This window comes from Elaeis guineensis, chromosome 3 (genome assembly GCF_000442705.2).
Source record: "Elaeis guineensis isolate ETL-2024a chromosome 3, EG11, whole genome shotgun sequence".
NCBI classification, from domain to species: Eukaryota; Viridiplantae; Streptophyta; class Magnoliopsida; order Arecales; family Arecaceae; genus Elaeis; species Elaeis guineensis.
The window spans coordinates 107,251,611-107,265,793 of NC_025995.2; the positions used below are offsets into that span (position 1 = coordinate 107,251,611).

Genomic DNA, 14,183 nt, shown 5'->3' on the forward strand with positions numbered 1-14,183 from the left:
AATTTACTATGTTACATAAATCATCTGTTCATAGCAAAGACAGCATTAATGTCTCACTTCAATTGATACTAAATCCAGTCATTGAATTGATATGAACTTGCATAACATCTAGGTTACCTTATTTTCCTTTATAATGAAACTATCCTTAGTGAAAGATTATAAACATGCTATTTAACATTTTGATATTTATGGTGCTAGTAAACTAGTCAGAAATGATCTCACGTGCCATATTAGTATAGGACACCTTGCACCATACAATTTTGGCAGAGACTTTAACTATGTTTTGATCTTTCAACCGACATGCTTTACCTAAGCATAGCACTAAAGAGATTTGGATGGGAGATTTCCTAGAGAAACCAAGGTTTTAATAATGCTGATATCAGAAAATAATGGAGCCTTCATTCTGAGGTGAAACGAGTGCTGGAGCCCACCAATTTATTGAAAGAAATCAAAGAATACAACAGCCTCCCAGGAGGAGGAGAGAAACTAAAAGATGCACAACCAGAGTTCAAAAAGAAAGAATACAACAGCCCCTTTGAACTGTTAGTTGCTCTATAACAAAAATAGCATCTGTTATGCTGTTATTCGCGGTTATAACAAGAAGCAACAGATAATAATTAAAAAACTAAACTGCTATTCAATTACATCGCTGTTCAGTGAACAAAAAATAATTTCTTCCAGCAGTATGGACATTTGGATTTAAAATAATTATTTATTCAGTTGATAGTGAAATGCTGACCATTATAATGGAATAATGACTAAATAACAACTATAGTTTCTGTTGTAAGTTCCAAAAGATGGCCCACTTGGCCTTCAAGGCTGCCACCTTGATGTTTTGTAACATATTTGAATATGGATAATGGGGTTGATTTATGCAATAATAAGGGACGTTGCCAAGTCATTACCTCCCATTGACAAAATTTCATCTTACTTGATAAAGTATTTCCCTTTTCCGGATTATGCCTATTCCTTTAGATTTCTCTTGGTGTTTATTAGCTATATGAATTTATTGTTTCTGGGCCACCTTGACTCTTCATTGCCCTCCTAGTTCTAAGTTGCCAGGTTGTCCATTGGTACTATTCTACCTCCTATCATCTGATAGAACATTGATGGCTGTTATTCAAAACCTCGAGAGAAACTATTCAAGTTTAGGTTGCATGTATTGGATTAATACAATAAGTACACCACTACAACGGGCTTCAACCCATTCAAGTTCAGGAGAGATTTGTGAAATATTTTGTTGAGAGTCAAATTCCCTGGCTACAAGAAAAAACAAGCCGCCTATACAATTGTCATGACTCCAATTCCTTACAACATCATATTGGGTTTATTTATTTGGTTTGTTAAAAAGCTTGTTACAAATAAACCCAATAAAATTCCAAGAAGCTTCTTTAAATGTGATTCCAATTTTTCAGTTCTCAATAATTTATCTGAAATTGCATAAAATCTTCAGGTTTTTCATATGCTGGTCTGAAAATTGAGTGTTTCGGCTCAAATCTTAGATGAACACAGATTTGTAAAGAGGACAATATAGAGTTCCGACCTCACCATAAGTTTACTAAATTGTAATAAACTCTTAAGGTAATATTTCACTACTAGGCAACATACTCCATGGCATAATATATTCTTTCCCAAGACATTACACAAACAAGGTTGACTACCCATTAATCTCAGAAAATGGTAAATATCCAGGTCATCATCCATTACAGCATCCCAATTACAGATAAAAAGAGCTGGTGTAAATGATCTCATTTTGATCCAGAGCAGAGCAAAGAATAAGATCTCTGTTAGTTTTATAAGATTAGAAGTTCAACAGCAAGGATAACTGAGCTGTTCTGGTAAACTGGTCAACAAAAGAAATATGGTGTATGTCAGATTTTCTAGCCAGAACATAAAGTTATATGGACAATTGATAAACAATGAGGAACCAAAATATGGAGAACAATAAGTTTCTTCAAAAGCAAATTCAAATGTAGCTTGAAGTCAAACCTGCAAATGGCTCGCAACATTTTCTCTCGTTAGACCTGGAACATTCATCAAGTCAAGAATTCTCTTGGGGACAGCCCCTGCAAACAATTCAGCAAAATTCATCAGCATAACATAGATCAACAACTCCAATTTAGATTCATGATGTCAATCTTAAGTATCATTATTGTAAGCAAAGCAACCAAAGCTAATGACTAAATACTTCTTTAGAACTCATAATTCAACCAATATGAGGCAATCATACAAAGATAATAAAGGGTTGTAAGATACAAAGATAATAAAGGGTGGTAAATAGTTCTTACTGTCCACTCCAAGCTGGTTTACCGCATTGACAAATTGTTGATGAAGCTCCACAGTCCACACTACACGTGGCTTCTTCGATGAGGAATCAGTATTGTCGAGTTCACCTTCATCATCTTCTTTAACATCTCTTCTCTTTTTCTGAGATTTGCAGATATTATCAGTTGCATCAGTTCCTGAGGAAGTTTTTTCGGCATCATCAATGACTCGCCTGTTATGGTCAGTATCCTCAAAGCTATCTGAATGTTCAGCTTCTCTGTTTTCTTTCCACTTTTTTCTAACAACATGCTGCCATATGTTTTTTAGCTCTTCCATGCGTACAGGCTTAATTAAATAATCACAAGCTCCATGCTTAATTCCTTGCATCACAATACTGGTTCTCATATCAGCCGACATCACTGCAAATCCATAAACAAAACTAATAACTTTTCCAGAACAGACGAGATAACTTCCATGAAAAAGGAAGAGTACTTACTGATAACAGGAAGATCCATTTCAAGACCAATAAGTTCAAGCAGTTTGAAACCATCCATGTCAGGCATATGAACATCACTCATTACCACATCAAAACCACCCTTACTCTCCCGCAGAATAGATAATGCTGTTGTAGCCATATTACAAGTTGTGACTGCCCAAAAGAAAGTGCTTCAGTTTTACTTACTCTCATCCAAAGAACTAAGTGATTATGCAAATAAACTAAAGATCATTTCCCTTCTACAAGATTGTATATGAAATTTGAAAGATATAAAAGGAACTTCAAAATAATTGAAGTGCTTTCTCAGGAGTTACACCATTTATATTTTGCATATGACTCATAGATTCCAATATAGCCAAGAAAGTGACTTGGCAAGCATCATTTGGAAAAGGCCTATAATATTTTACACACAGATTCCCAGTAGCTTGTTTCACATAAAATGAATTTTGGTAATTTATAAGTTGGGGTTGGCCACAAGCAAAAAGAATATGACATTTTTACTTGAGTTCATTTTATTTCCTCCAAGAAACTAGAAAGAAAATAACTTATCATGTACTGACTACTGATAACCATCATCACACATATAGTTCACTTAATCCAAATCATGTGACTCCAAATAATGGTTTCCATGCAGCCCATCTTAAGTAGCCTCCTCTTAAAAGGAGGCAACCTAGCCTTCTCTTTCAGCTCAGGAGTGCTGGATTGCTACATAAGAAAAGATCACATGGTTTTGTACACCAGCATTAAGATGCCAATATGATGCAAAATTGCAAACCATGATCCCTATGATGTTCTCCCATAGGATGGGTACTGGCTGGAACACCTAATGCAAGTGAAAATCCTTGTCCGCTAATATGCAACAAGAGACATCTGGCTTTCTTTGTGATATTCAACCATAGCCATGTGGAGATGGAAATCAAAACAAAAAAGATCTGGCATGCTGGGACGGCCAAGCATCACTAGTAAGAACTTGATAAGAAAGAAAAATCCCACCTGGAAAGCTGGTTGCTAACTATGCATTTGCATGATGAAAGAATGATTTTTTTAGAAAAAAGGATGCCAAAGATTTTATAGACAAAATCAAAAAGAAAAAAAGGAAACTAAATCTTCACAATAACATCCATCTAGGTCCTCACACACAAAATCATGGCTATTCGTGCTTTCAATCGTGTGTATCAACATGCCTGAAAGTTGCTAACTAATATCAAGGAGAGAGGATCATATATAACACTTTAGTTGGTCAGATGCTGATGATGTATGCTTCTTGTGTTGTACTATGCCAACACATGGCATGTTCTAGCAAAAAAGTTATGCAACTTTTGCAACAAAATAGATTGCTTTATACAATTTTCCTTAAGCAGAACTCAATTTTCTTTAAGCACATGTTAATTTTTAAGTAATTTATATAGTGTATTGCATATTCTAAACAAATGAACAAAGTCACTTACTAATGTATAGAAATCCAAAATCACAAATCATACTAGATATCTTTCTTGATTTTTGTTTAACATTCATATTGCATAATTCCAAATCATCTATATTTTTCCATGTTAGTAAGACATTGTATATGTACCATTTTTTAAGGAAAAAACACGAAGCTTTCTAGATGTTTTTTTGGGGTCCTATACAGCTACGCATCTCAAAAGCAATGCCTTGTCACTTTGACACACACTGATATAGGTCAACACGGAAAGATATGAGTTTGCATGAACATGGACAACGATAAAGGCATGCACCCTCTGTATCCTGCCAATAAACTTCCAGCATAATATGAAACATAGATATCATGCACCGTGGATGAACAGTCCAATCCCTGAGAAAAAAAAGTGGGTCAAGAATATTGTGATTTTTATGAGTTACTCCATCCACATTGATGATATCCCTAGCTATAAGTTGGATCTAGCAAAGTTCTAAGCAACGTCGAGGAGCTAAGTCATTAACCATTGGTAACGAGTGGGATATGGTTCTCCCTTTTTCTTCCCTGTTAAGGAATGGAGTAGGGGTTTAAGAGAGGGATCCCATTCTCATCATATTTAGACCTTTGGTAAATGACATCTTGATTTTCCTAGCATTTTATTTTTAAAAATCTAAACTTTTCTTCAAACTTCCCAGGTTTTCCTAGTGTGATCACTTTAGATTTCTATCTTTCCTTTTTATTATTCTGGGAACATGATAATTGGTAAAAGACAAATATCTCAATCTTCTCTATCTAGAAAGTTGTGGTACTGTTTGCATTGCTAGATTGTCAAGCATAAGCATGGATTATAAGCATGACTTGTTTGCAAATTATTTAGAGTTATAATTGCCAAAAATGATTTTAAAATATCATATATTTCTACCTAAAGTGGATTTCTGTAATTATAAATGATCTTACCTTATTATTTCTATCTATCATACAAATACTATATTTAGTAAATTTGACATTTTATCCTATTCATGACATCATAAATTGAACAACCAACAGATGAATTGTTGATTTGTGATCTAGCCATCAAATCGAGCTGACATGTAGTCTAGTTTCAAAATATTTGGTCTCATTAGCATTTTCGTCCTAATCTCAAATTTTATGTTACATGGACTCAAGCACAACTTTCATGTATCATTACACGTCTAAGCCTTGGATACTTTTAATTTTAGAATCTCTTCATATCCATTTCTTTGTCACACATGCAGATACTTTGGTAAACTGAAGGGTCCTAGTAATGTAGCTCAAGATAATACAATTAATTACAGCATGGGTTTTGCTAATATTTTTAAATTATAATGTGATAAGAATGCTATTTCTATCCCCTAATTACTCTTCTCAGTAGGTTTTATTCAAGTTTCTCTACTAATATCAATCATCAGTTAGGTGATGGAATTAGGATTTAGCCCACTTTCCATTGTTCCCTAAATTTAGTAAATGACTGTTTTGGTATTTCTTTAAAAAATCTATGATAATGCATATATGAATTTGACTATTTAAAATTGGCAAGGAAGTTCCCTTCTATTACTCCAACAAAATAATTTTCATTCTTAATATTTATCAGAATCATATACCGAGATAGCTATAACTGTATTAAATTGATTAGACTCATGGATTGTCGTACCATCCTAAACTGCCCGTTACAGGGCGTCTGTACCATATCAAGTTCAGAATTGGTATGAAACTTATGTTTGGATCAGTACAGCCCCCGTACCAAGCTGAACCAAGGCATACCAAGATGTATCGTGGTGTGCACCGGCCCGTAGCGAGGCATACGTTGATAAAAAGTAAGAAAAATAGCTTGAGAACTGTTTTACTACAGAATGCACACCATACCAACCCGTACTGTACTAAACTGGTTATGTATTGGTACAGTACCTATTACCGAGATTATAGACCTTGATTAGACTAGCTCAGCTATGTCAACAAAGCATCCAATTTCCACTATTAAGCCTAAGAAGATCCTACCATAAGGGTTTAATTATGAAATGAAAAAAATTAGAATTTGCTAGCATGAATATTGTTACTGATTTAAGAGGGAATAAATGAAAGAGAAGGGTGGACAGCGATGGGAAAAAAGTCATGTACTCTCCTTACCCAAGATTTTTTTTCTTATTAGAGCTCTTGCCAGCCCAAGACACCTTTCCTTAGAGAAAAGAAATTCAGAGGTCTAACATCCAAAGGCCTAAAGTGACATGCTAGGAATTTAGTATCATACATAAATAGATACTGAGAATCCTTCCTAGAGAAAGTCTGGAAGAGAGCATACCTACTTCAAATCGTGAAAGCTATGTTCGATATCATTGTCACTTCTCTTTTTAAAAAATTTAAAAATAAAAATTCCATTTCTATTTTTTTTTCAAAATTTCTAACAACATAAACGTGTCTAGTTTATTGTTTTTATTTTTTTACAACAAAAAAATAGAATAATATTTTTTGATAAGTAAAAAGTTCAAAAAAAAATCATCCCAAAAATCCTTATATAAGCTCTTGTCCTTTGTCTGATTTTCTTACAATCTAACCAAGCGTCGTTGCTCCCAGCCACTAGAGAAAGATTGTGAAGAAAAAAAAAAAAGAAGACTCCACTTCTTGAATCATATCTTCCTTCCTAAACTTCCCCCTTTGAAACACAAATCAAGCCCTTTGTCCTGCCCGGCCTCTTGTTGGTGGAGAAGAAAATGTACAACAAAATAAAAATGCCCTCTTCTTAACTACCTTCTTCTGGACTACCAATGCCAAGCATGGGTCACTAGTCCTGGAAGCTTGGCCCCTTGTTGCCCTATGCCACCATGCCACCACCTATCCACCCTTCCTTGCACCTCGGCCATGCCATTGCCTAGTTGCTAAATTTCTCTCCAACATTTTAGGAAGTTTCTCTTTGCTAGTGAGAGTTTGGAAGTAGCGGAGAGCTCGATTTGATGGTGTTGTGTTTCCAAGGGGAAGACTTAGGAAAGGAGATATAGTGGGCGAGAGGGGGAATTTTTTCCTCTAATTTCTTTTTGTCAGCAAGGGGTCGAAAGCACTGGGATGGTGGAGCTTTGGTTGAGGGAGCAGATGTTGCAAAGAGTAGGCTTCGAAAGAGAAGCATGGTGGGAGAGAAAGGTGTCTATTTTTCCTTTCCATCGATGAGAGTTGAAGCTGCCATAGCCATAGAGGGCTCGATTTGGATGGGAGGCTTGGGAAGAGATGTAAAATCAAAGAGAAGGGTTCATGCTTCACCACCTCTTCATCGTTCCCTTCATTGCCCTCTGGCCGTTTCTTAGGCGGCACCTTGGCAATGATAATGATGACACAATCCTAGGATCATCAGTTCTCAGATTCGAATCTTGGAGCTGGTCTCCTCGTGGAACTAGTGGATGATAAGCTGCCCTTGCCGATGACCCTGTCGGTCCAATCGGCAAAACAAAGGAAGCAAGAGAGGGTTTTGTCGGGAAGGAATTTAGCACGACTATAGGGACTGGAAGGGGGTGCAGTTAAGAGCAGGTGGTTGTGCTCGACAGTGAAGATGGTAGTAGTGGTAGAAAGCGAAAGGAGAGAGGTCATTGGGGTCATGGATGAAGAGCTCGAGGAGTAGCTTCATGGTAAAGGATGCTTCAATTACTCTTTCTCTCTCTCATGCTTTCTCTCTCTCTCTCTCTATCTCTATCTCTCTCAGTATATCTAAAACCTCGATCATGGAGACATCGGTGGATAGGAATCTCGACAAGTTGGTGGCAATGGACGGGGGGAAGGAGATTGAAAGGAGGGTTTGGAAAGGCGGGGAAGAAGAGAAGAGAGAAACAAATGATGGGACTATGAGAACCATGTGACATGAAAAAGTTGGTTTCATGGTTCAAAAGTAATGAAAGCAAAAATTTTCCACTTTAGCTTTTCCATAAATAAATTATGCAACTCACTTTTAAAAATATGGGAATGCAACACCTTTCTTACATCAGATTTTGTGTTTTTGCTTTTAAAAATAAAAAATTGAGAAAAAGTTAATATCATACAAGCCTAAGATTTCTAGAATTTTCAACAAGAATATTGGCTAGATTCCTCGCTTTGAACTTGAACATTTGATTGGATGATACAAAAATACTGGAGTATCAAATATTGATTGAAAGTTTGATAAGGGACTAGAATGGACAATCTCTTCAATCGTAGTTACTTTATTGATGGCTCGTTCAATCAATGATTTACGAACTATGAGTTCTTCAACCGGACTCAAGATTTTGATGATAGATTGGTAAACACCCTTGCCTCCACATGATTTACTATCTCCCTCTCCGTCTTGTCATGCTATGGTCCACAGACATGCCTTACTTATGGTGTATACAATACGATTATCATTTACGTATCAAAGTTCATGCATGTTTATCAACTTCAGTTGTTCGACATAACCAACGTAATTTATTCTCTCAATGGTAGCAACTAATGCAATCTAACTCAAGAACCATCAGACTTTTTTCAACTTTTTCTAAAACTCTACTATTAATAGAAGTTGGGTGCCATAAAAAATATTTTTCTTTCCTACATTATGATAAGAGGATTGGATTCTCGTAGAGTCAGAAGGAAAAAGAAGTATTTTGGGGGGATGGGGGGAAGAGCTTCCACATTATTTTTCAAAGAGGCCTTCGAAGAAACAATTCTAGAGTTTCCTTTTCCCTCTTCTTTTGAAGCAAAGAAAAATGGGCCATGTCAATCTCTGCCATCTTGATTATCGATGGTCCATGTTGTCAGTTTGTTCGAGGTGGTGTAGGGGAGGAGCAATGGCAAAGCAATCAAGGTAGCATCACTAAGTCTAAGAAGAAGGCATTTCTCTTCCTCTTTTGGTTTGATGGAGACAAGGAAGCTAAATTTAGCTGGGCAGGAGGTACCATGGCCAGAGCTATAAGTGACATCACCAAATCCATTGGGGGCAAAGGCGCACTACTGAATCTATTGAGACAGAGGTTGCATACCCAAATCTAGCCAAGATGGAGATTGCACAACTAAATCTAGCCAAGATTGAAGTTACATGACCCCATCTTCTAGTTTTAGGTGGTGCAACTATATCCAAGAGAGAAATGAGAGGCTCTATAAGAATAAGAGGTGGTCTCGTAGATGCCTACTTAATTAGGGAAGAAAGGGATCAGGGTGGTTAATTGACTGATCCATGGTTGACCCATGGTCGAATCGACACCCAGTGCCATCGCAATTTATTCTAGTCATCGGGTTCAAAAGTTTGGGTTGAGAGACTCGAAGATAGGAGAAGAGAAAGGAAGGAGAGAATGTTAGAGTCCCCCATTTACAAAGCAAATCTAGGATAGATTGGATGAGAGAAGAGAAATATAGAAAAAAGAGATCTCTCTAGCCCTACTATTTTAATCTATCATAGTGGAGAGACATGGAGAGAAGAGAAAGGAACATCCTGTATGTAATTTGTAATTTCCTTTTCTGCCACAAAAATCAAGTTTCTTCTCTTTTTTTCTGCTTCATATCCAAATAACAGAAGTGGCATTCACTTCCTTTTCTTCTCTCTATCTTTCTTCTCTCTAGGTTTTGCTCTTTTTACTCCATTACCTATCCAAATAAATTGTTAGTTGAGGAGTTAATATGTTGTCCTCCATTGGTAGTTGCTCCCAGGCATAATTCTTGATAACTATTTTTTTTAATTTCTGCACATAACTTTCCTTAGTAGTAACTTCCATGTACAACTTCTACTTCATGACTTTTGTTGTATGACCAGCAGTTTTTGGTCGATTCATCATTCAACCAGCCATCTTAGTTGGTCTATAATTGGTTTCAAAAGGTTCTACACATAACCACATAACTTGTTCATAAACTAGATTAATAACTATAAATCATTATATAATGTTTAAAACAAGTAAAGTATCTATTTGGTTGCTGATTGAATTACCATATTAATAGAATTACTTGCAACAAAAATAATCTTTTACATGTAATAAAACACATGCATATACTTAGTTGCCATAATTTGAGTTGCATTTGCTTCAGCTACATGCAATGAAACAGCCCTCTAATAGAAACTCTATAAGTTGAATAGACAACAATACAAAATTAGTTTAACACCTGAACATTATTTGTGGAACAGATCTCTAGCAATGTTTCAAACAATGGATTAACATCAAACGTCAGAAGTTCTTTTAGATTGAATGCCCTCCTAAATCATTCATGACTCTTCAAGATAAAGGTAAGGCCTGAAAATGGAAACTTGACATGTACAAAACAGTAGATAAAGATTTGAAACTGGTTCAGTAACTGGAAAGTTGGATTAGGCAGAAAGCCAGTTACTAAAAGTCAGCTCAAAGAAAGTGGTGACAATTAGCAAAGCTTCCACATTAGGTTATGACAGTGGCAATTTTTTCCTCCATAAATGGCAGCAAACATGATAGTAGCAAGCATCCAGCGATAACTGGGAGGGTATTCCAGTATGGAGTTCAACATAAACTTTAACAAAACAGTCATGCTTGAAAATGGTATCTCTCATAACATTTTACTAGTTGTAGATAGTAACTTATAGATGAACGTTTATGAACATGGTAGCAAAGACTGATGTTCGTAAGCTTTCTGTCTTCACTATGAGGTTTTCAAAGTCTATTCTCTGTTCTCGTTTCTTTACTCCAAAAATTCCAGAATTTTTGATATTGAGATGCAATACAAGGAGATGTTGTGTAGCTGAAGAGAAGGATAAAAAAACATAGTTAAACAGAGAGGTTAAGTCATTGGCTCCCAAAAAAAAAAAGAACACCAAGAAAAGGTTGAAGACTTGAAGTAATATTTTTGAGCCCATGCATCCAGGGACTTTTGATTTTCCATAGCAGAAACAAACACGCATTTTCTATTTAAATATAATATGATTTCTATAAAGCACAAGAAAAACATGGAATTATAATGATTTACTAGTGAATTCAAACACACTCTGAATTCTTATCAGTATGTAATTCAACGAATAAAGGTAAAACCTAGATCCATGTTTGATGTTTCCCATAAACGAATGATCATGGGGTTAACAATCATTATACATAGGTTTATCAGCAAAACGAAGGAGTAAAAACATTTGCATAGTGCCAATATTCGCATTTTAACTGAGGCAGGCGCAACCATGGCACAATCTCCAGCAAGAAACAACCAAGAGTCAAAATTTAATGATAAGCATGATATTGGAAAATTATAAAAACAAAAATTTGATATTATAAAACATTATCTAGAATTGGAAAATAAAACATATCTCCAGATTCACAAGAAACCAAATCAAAAACCACTAATAAACAACAAGGAACCGAACTTTCCCACGGAAAATAAAATAAAATAAAATAAAATAAAAGCACGGAGACAAGCTCACCATTATAATGGCATTCCAGAAGCATCCGCTCCAAAACCTTCAAGCAGGTGGTGTCGTCGTCCACCACAAGAACCCTCAACCCCATCGGGAAATCCTTCGGCATCGGCTTGTTCACCTTGGACGACGAACCACCGTAAACACTCCCCATGTCCATACTCGACAGCGGCATCTGTTGCACCGTCGCCATCTCCACACCTCCCCTCCTCACAAAAAACGAAACAACAAGGCAAAAAAACAAAAACAAAAAACTCCAAACCTACAAACCACCTCAATCCCTCACCAAAACTCTTCCCGGAACTCCAATCCCGGCATCCCCGATCAAAGCTCCACCAACCTCCCCACCGATCCCCCACCAGATCCCCACGCCAAAGCCCTCCGCCGCCAAAAGAATCCTCGGCGGAGAACCCAATAGAAGGCCCAGTTCTGGCAGGATCCGCTGAGAGATCAAGAACCAACTCCCCTTCCAAGCTCCAATAGGCGGCCTCTCCGGCCGCCACCGGGATTACCTCCTATCGATATCGCCCAAGCCTGGTTCGAAGAGGGAAGAGGGAGAAGAAGAAGAAGAAGACCGCAACAAAAGCCGTCCTTCTGGAGTCTCTCTTTTCTTTTTTTCCTCCAGGAAGATTGGCGAAGAGTTTATATTTAGTCAGAATGCAAGTGGGGGAGGGCCAAGAACAGAGTGGAGCCCGTGCCCGCTCGAAGAGGAGGCGGCCAATGGGCAAAGGGGGGTTGAATCTTTTGGATTTTTCCCCTTTCTAAAATTAGGCCCGTGGCAAGACTCACGTTTTAAAGGAAAATATTTATCCGGACTTAATTTAAAGACAGCGGGAGTCCACTTCGGCACAAGGAAAGAAAGCGGATGCCGCTTCAAAAGGACCGGGCTTTCGCTCTCGGTGCATCTCCAGACAACCGAACAAGTCCTTGTTCTTTTGGTGATAAACAAATAAGTCCCTATGAAGGGACTGATTGGGACCTAAATGTAATAATTCGAGGGGCAGCAATGGATATGGAAGGTCGTGGGGAACCTGGCTTCAACTTTTGGCAATAGTTTGTTTGGGCCCACGCAGTGTGGTGAGTGCGAGCTGATTCAATGGATTGAGCTGCATTGATAGGCATGTAATAATCAATTGGACTTAAAGGAGAAGAGCAATGGAGGTTGGATTATTTGGAAATGTAGGATGTATTTAGAAGTTTGTAAAGGTGAGATGGGTTGGCACTTTAAGTGTACTGATTTGTGAGGGAGGGAATTAATGGAGGTTTTCTGGACACTTCTTTTTAATTTTTGCCTTAATGAGTTCTTGTTTGAGAAGTTCATGTGGAGGTTGACATTGGGGCTCATTCTTTTGTGGAGCAATATTATGGAAAGTTGGTCAATTTTTTCTTGGACCAACTTATCCATATTCTCATATTCTTTAAGATGAATAAGTTACTTTTTAATGTATAGTATTTATTCATTTATCCATGAGATGAAAAAAAATCTTATCCACTTAGGGGGTGGCTAAATTATTTTTCCATCAAGTGAAAAAATGATCTTTTTAATTCATTCTTAATATATCCTTAACCTTATAATAATATAATATATATAATAATATTTATATAATAAAATATATTATGAAAAATATGTATAAATCTTAACAACTTATTCAGAAAATTTAGTGATGCAAAAGAATATGGATAACAGATCTTCAAACTATTTTTCAATGCATAAAAGAATATGAATAAATTATATTTTTGTCTAAATATTGTCTGAGAAATATTTATCGAAAAAAATATAAATTTTTGGATAAATTTTTTACCCTTAAAAGAATGGGCCTGAAAGAAGGTCTTCAGGGCATTTGCCTTTGAGGCTCTAACTATGATACCGCAGCAGATTTTAACAATGATGATTTTGTAATGTTTGACTACTTGGATTTGACCGGATTGTGCTGTCTTGGAGACTTGGATAGATTTGTTACAAATTTAAGATTAATCCTTGAGCTGAAGTGGGTGAAGAGTTGTTCTCGATCACGTGGGCCGTTTAATTTGAAAAGCGTTAACCCTTGAAGTGGTTTGGTCGGAACCCTTGAAAATAAAGTTATGGGACATTAACCCTGATTCTAAAGGTTGTTTGTATAAATTGCTGCTTGTTTAGCATTACCTTTTTTTTGGAATTATTATGGAGATGATTATTCAAAGACTTTTAGGAGCACAAAGATGAGGAGCACAAACTCAAGTAGAATTTGATTGAACAAATGCGATGAGAGCTCAATGTGGTGGCCTCCATTATTTGCGAACAATGTGTTTTATTCTCGTTGGTTATCAATTGAGTTTTGTTGGGCTTCTTTAGTTATTAACTATATTTTTTTTAAAAATAAAAAGTCATGCTAAACTTACTGCTACAAAATCTTCCAATGTTTCTCCATCTCAACTATGAACCCACTTGTGTATTGCTTGAGTTCCTTTTTTTGTCAACATATGAGCTGGTTAAATTGTATTACTTGTAACAATCCATACGAGTCCAAACTAAGTGACCTAAGGCTGAATCTTATCTTTACCAGGGTCTGGGGAATTATGAGAGAGGTTTACCACCCATTGTGTAGCTCATTGCATACAGGCCCTCCTACCACAAAGAGGTTTAGGGTTTGAATTACCAA

General features: G+C 36.6%; 1 protein-coding gene across 9 annotated transcripts in view; it reads right to left on the minus strand.

Moving 5' to 3' along the window:
* Positions 1-12,297, minus strand: part of LOC105041115 (two-component response regulator ORR21) — a 22,610-nt gene extending 10,313 nt beyond the window's left edge. For 4 of the 9 annotated variants that reach the window (XM_073254277.1, XM_010917927.4, XM_029263380.2 and 1 more), the window contains exons 1-4: positions 11,551-12,293; positions 2,762-2,914; positions 2,289-2,684; positions 1,990-2,066 (exon numbers count right to left, since the gene is read on the minus strand). In XM_073254277.1, the coding sequence (XP_073110378.1) occupies positions 1,990-2,066; positions 2,289-2,684; positions 2,762-2,914; positions 11,551-11,737 (813 nt within the window). In that variant the 5' untranslated portion in view covers positions 11,738-12,293. Of the gene's footprint in view, positions 1-1,989; positions 2,067-2,288; positions 2,685-2,761; positions 2,915-11,550 lie in introns of all 9 variants that reach the window. The other 5 variants (XM_073254278.1, XM_010917928.4, XM_029263381.2 and 2 more) reach the window with 3 other exon arrangements.
* Positions 12,298-14,183: the final 1,886 nt, after the last annotated feature.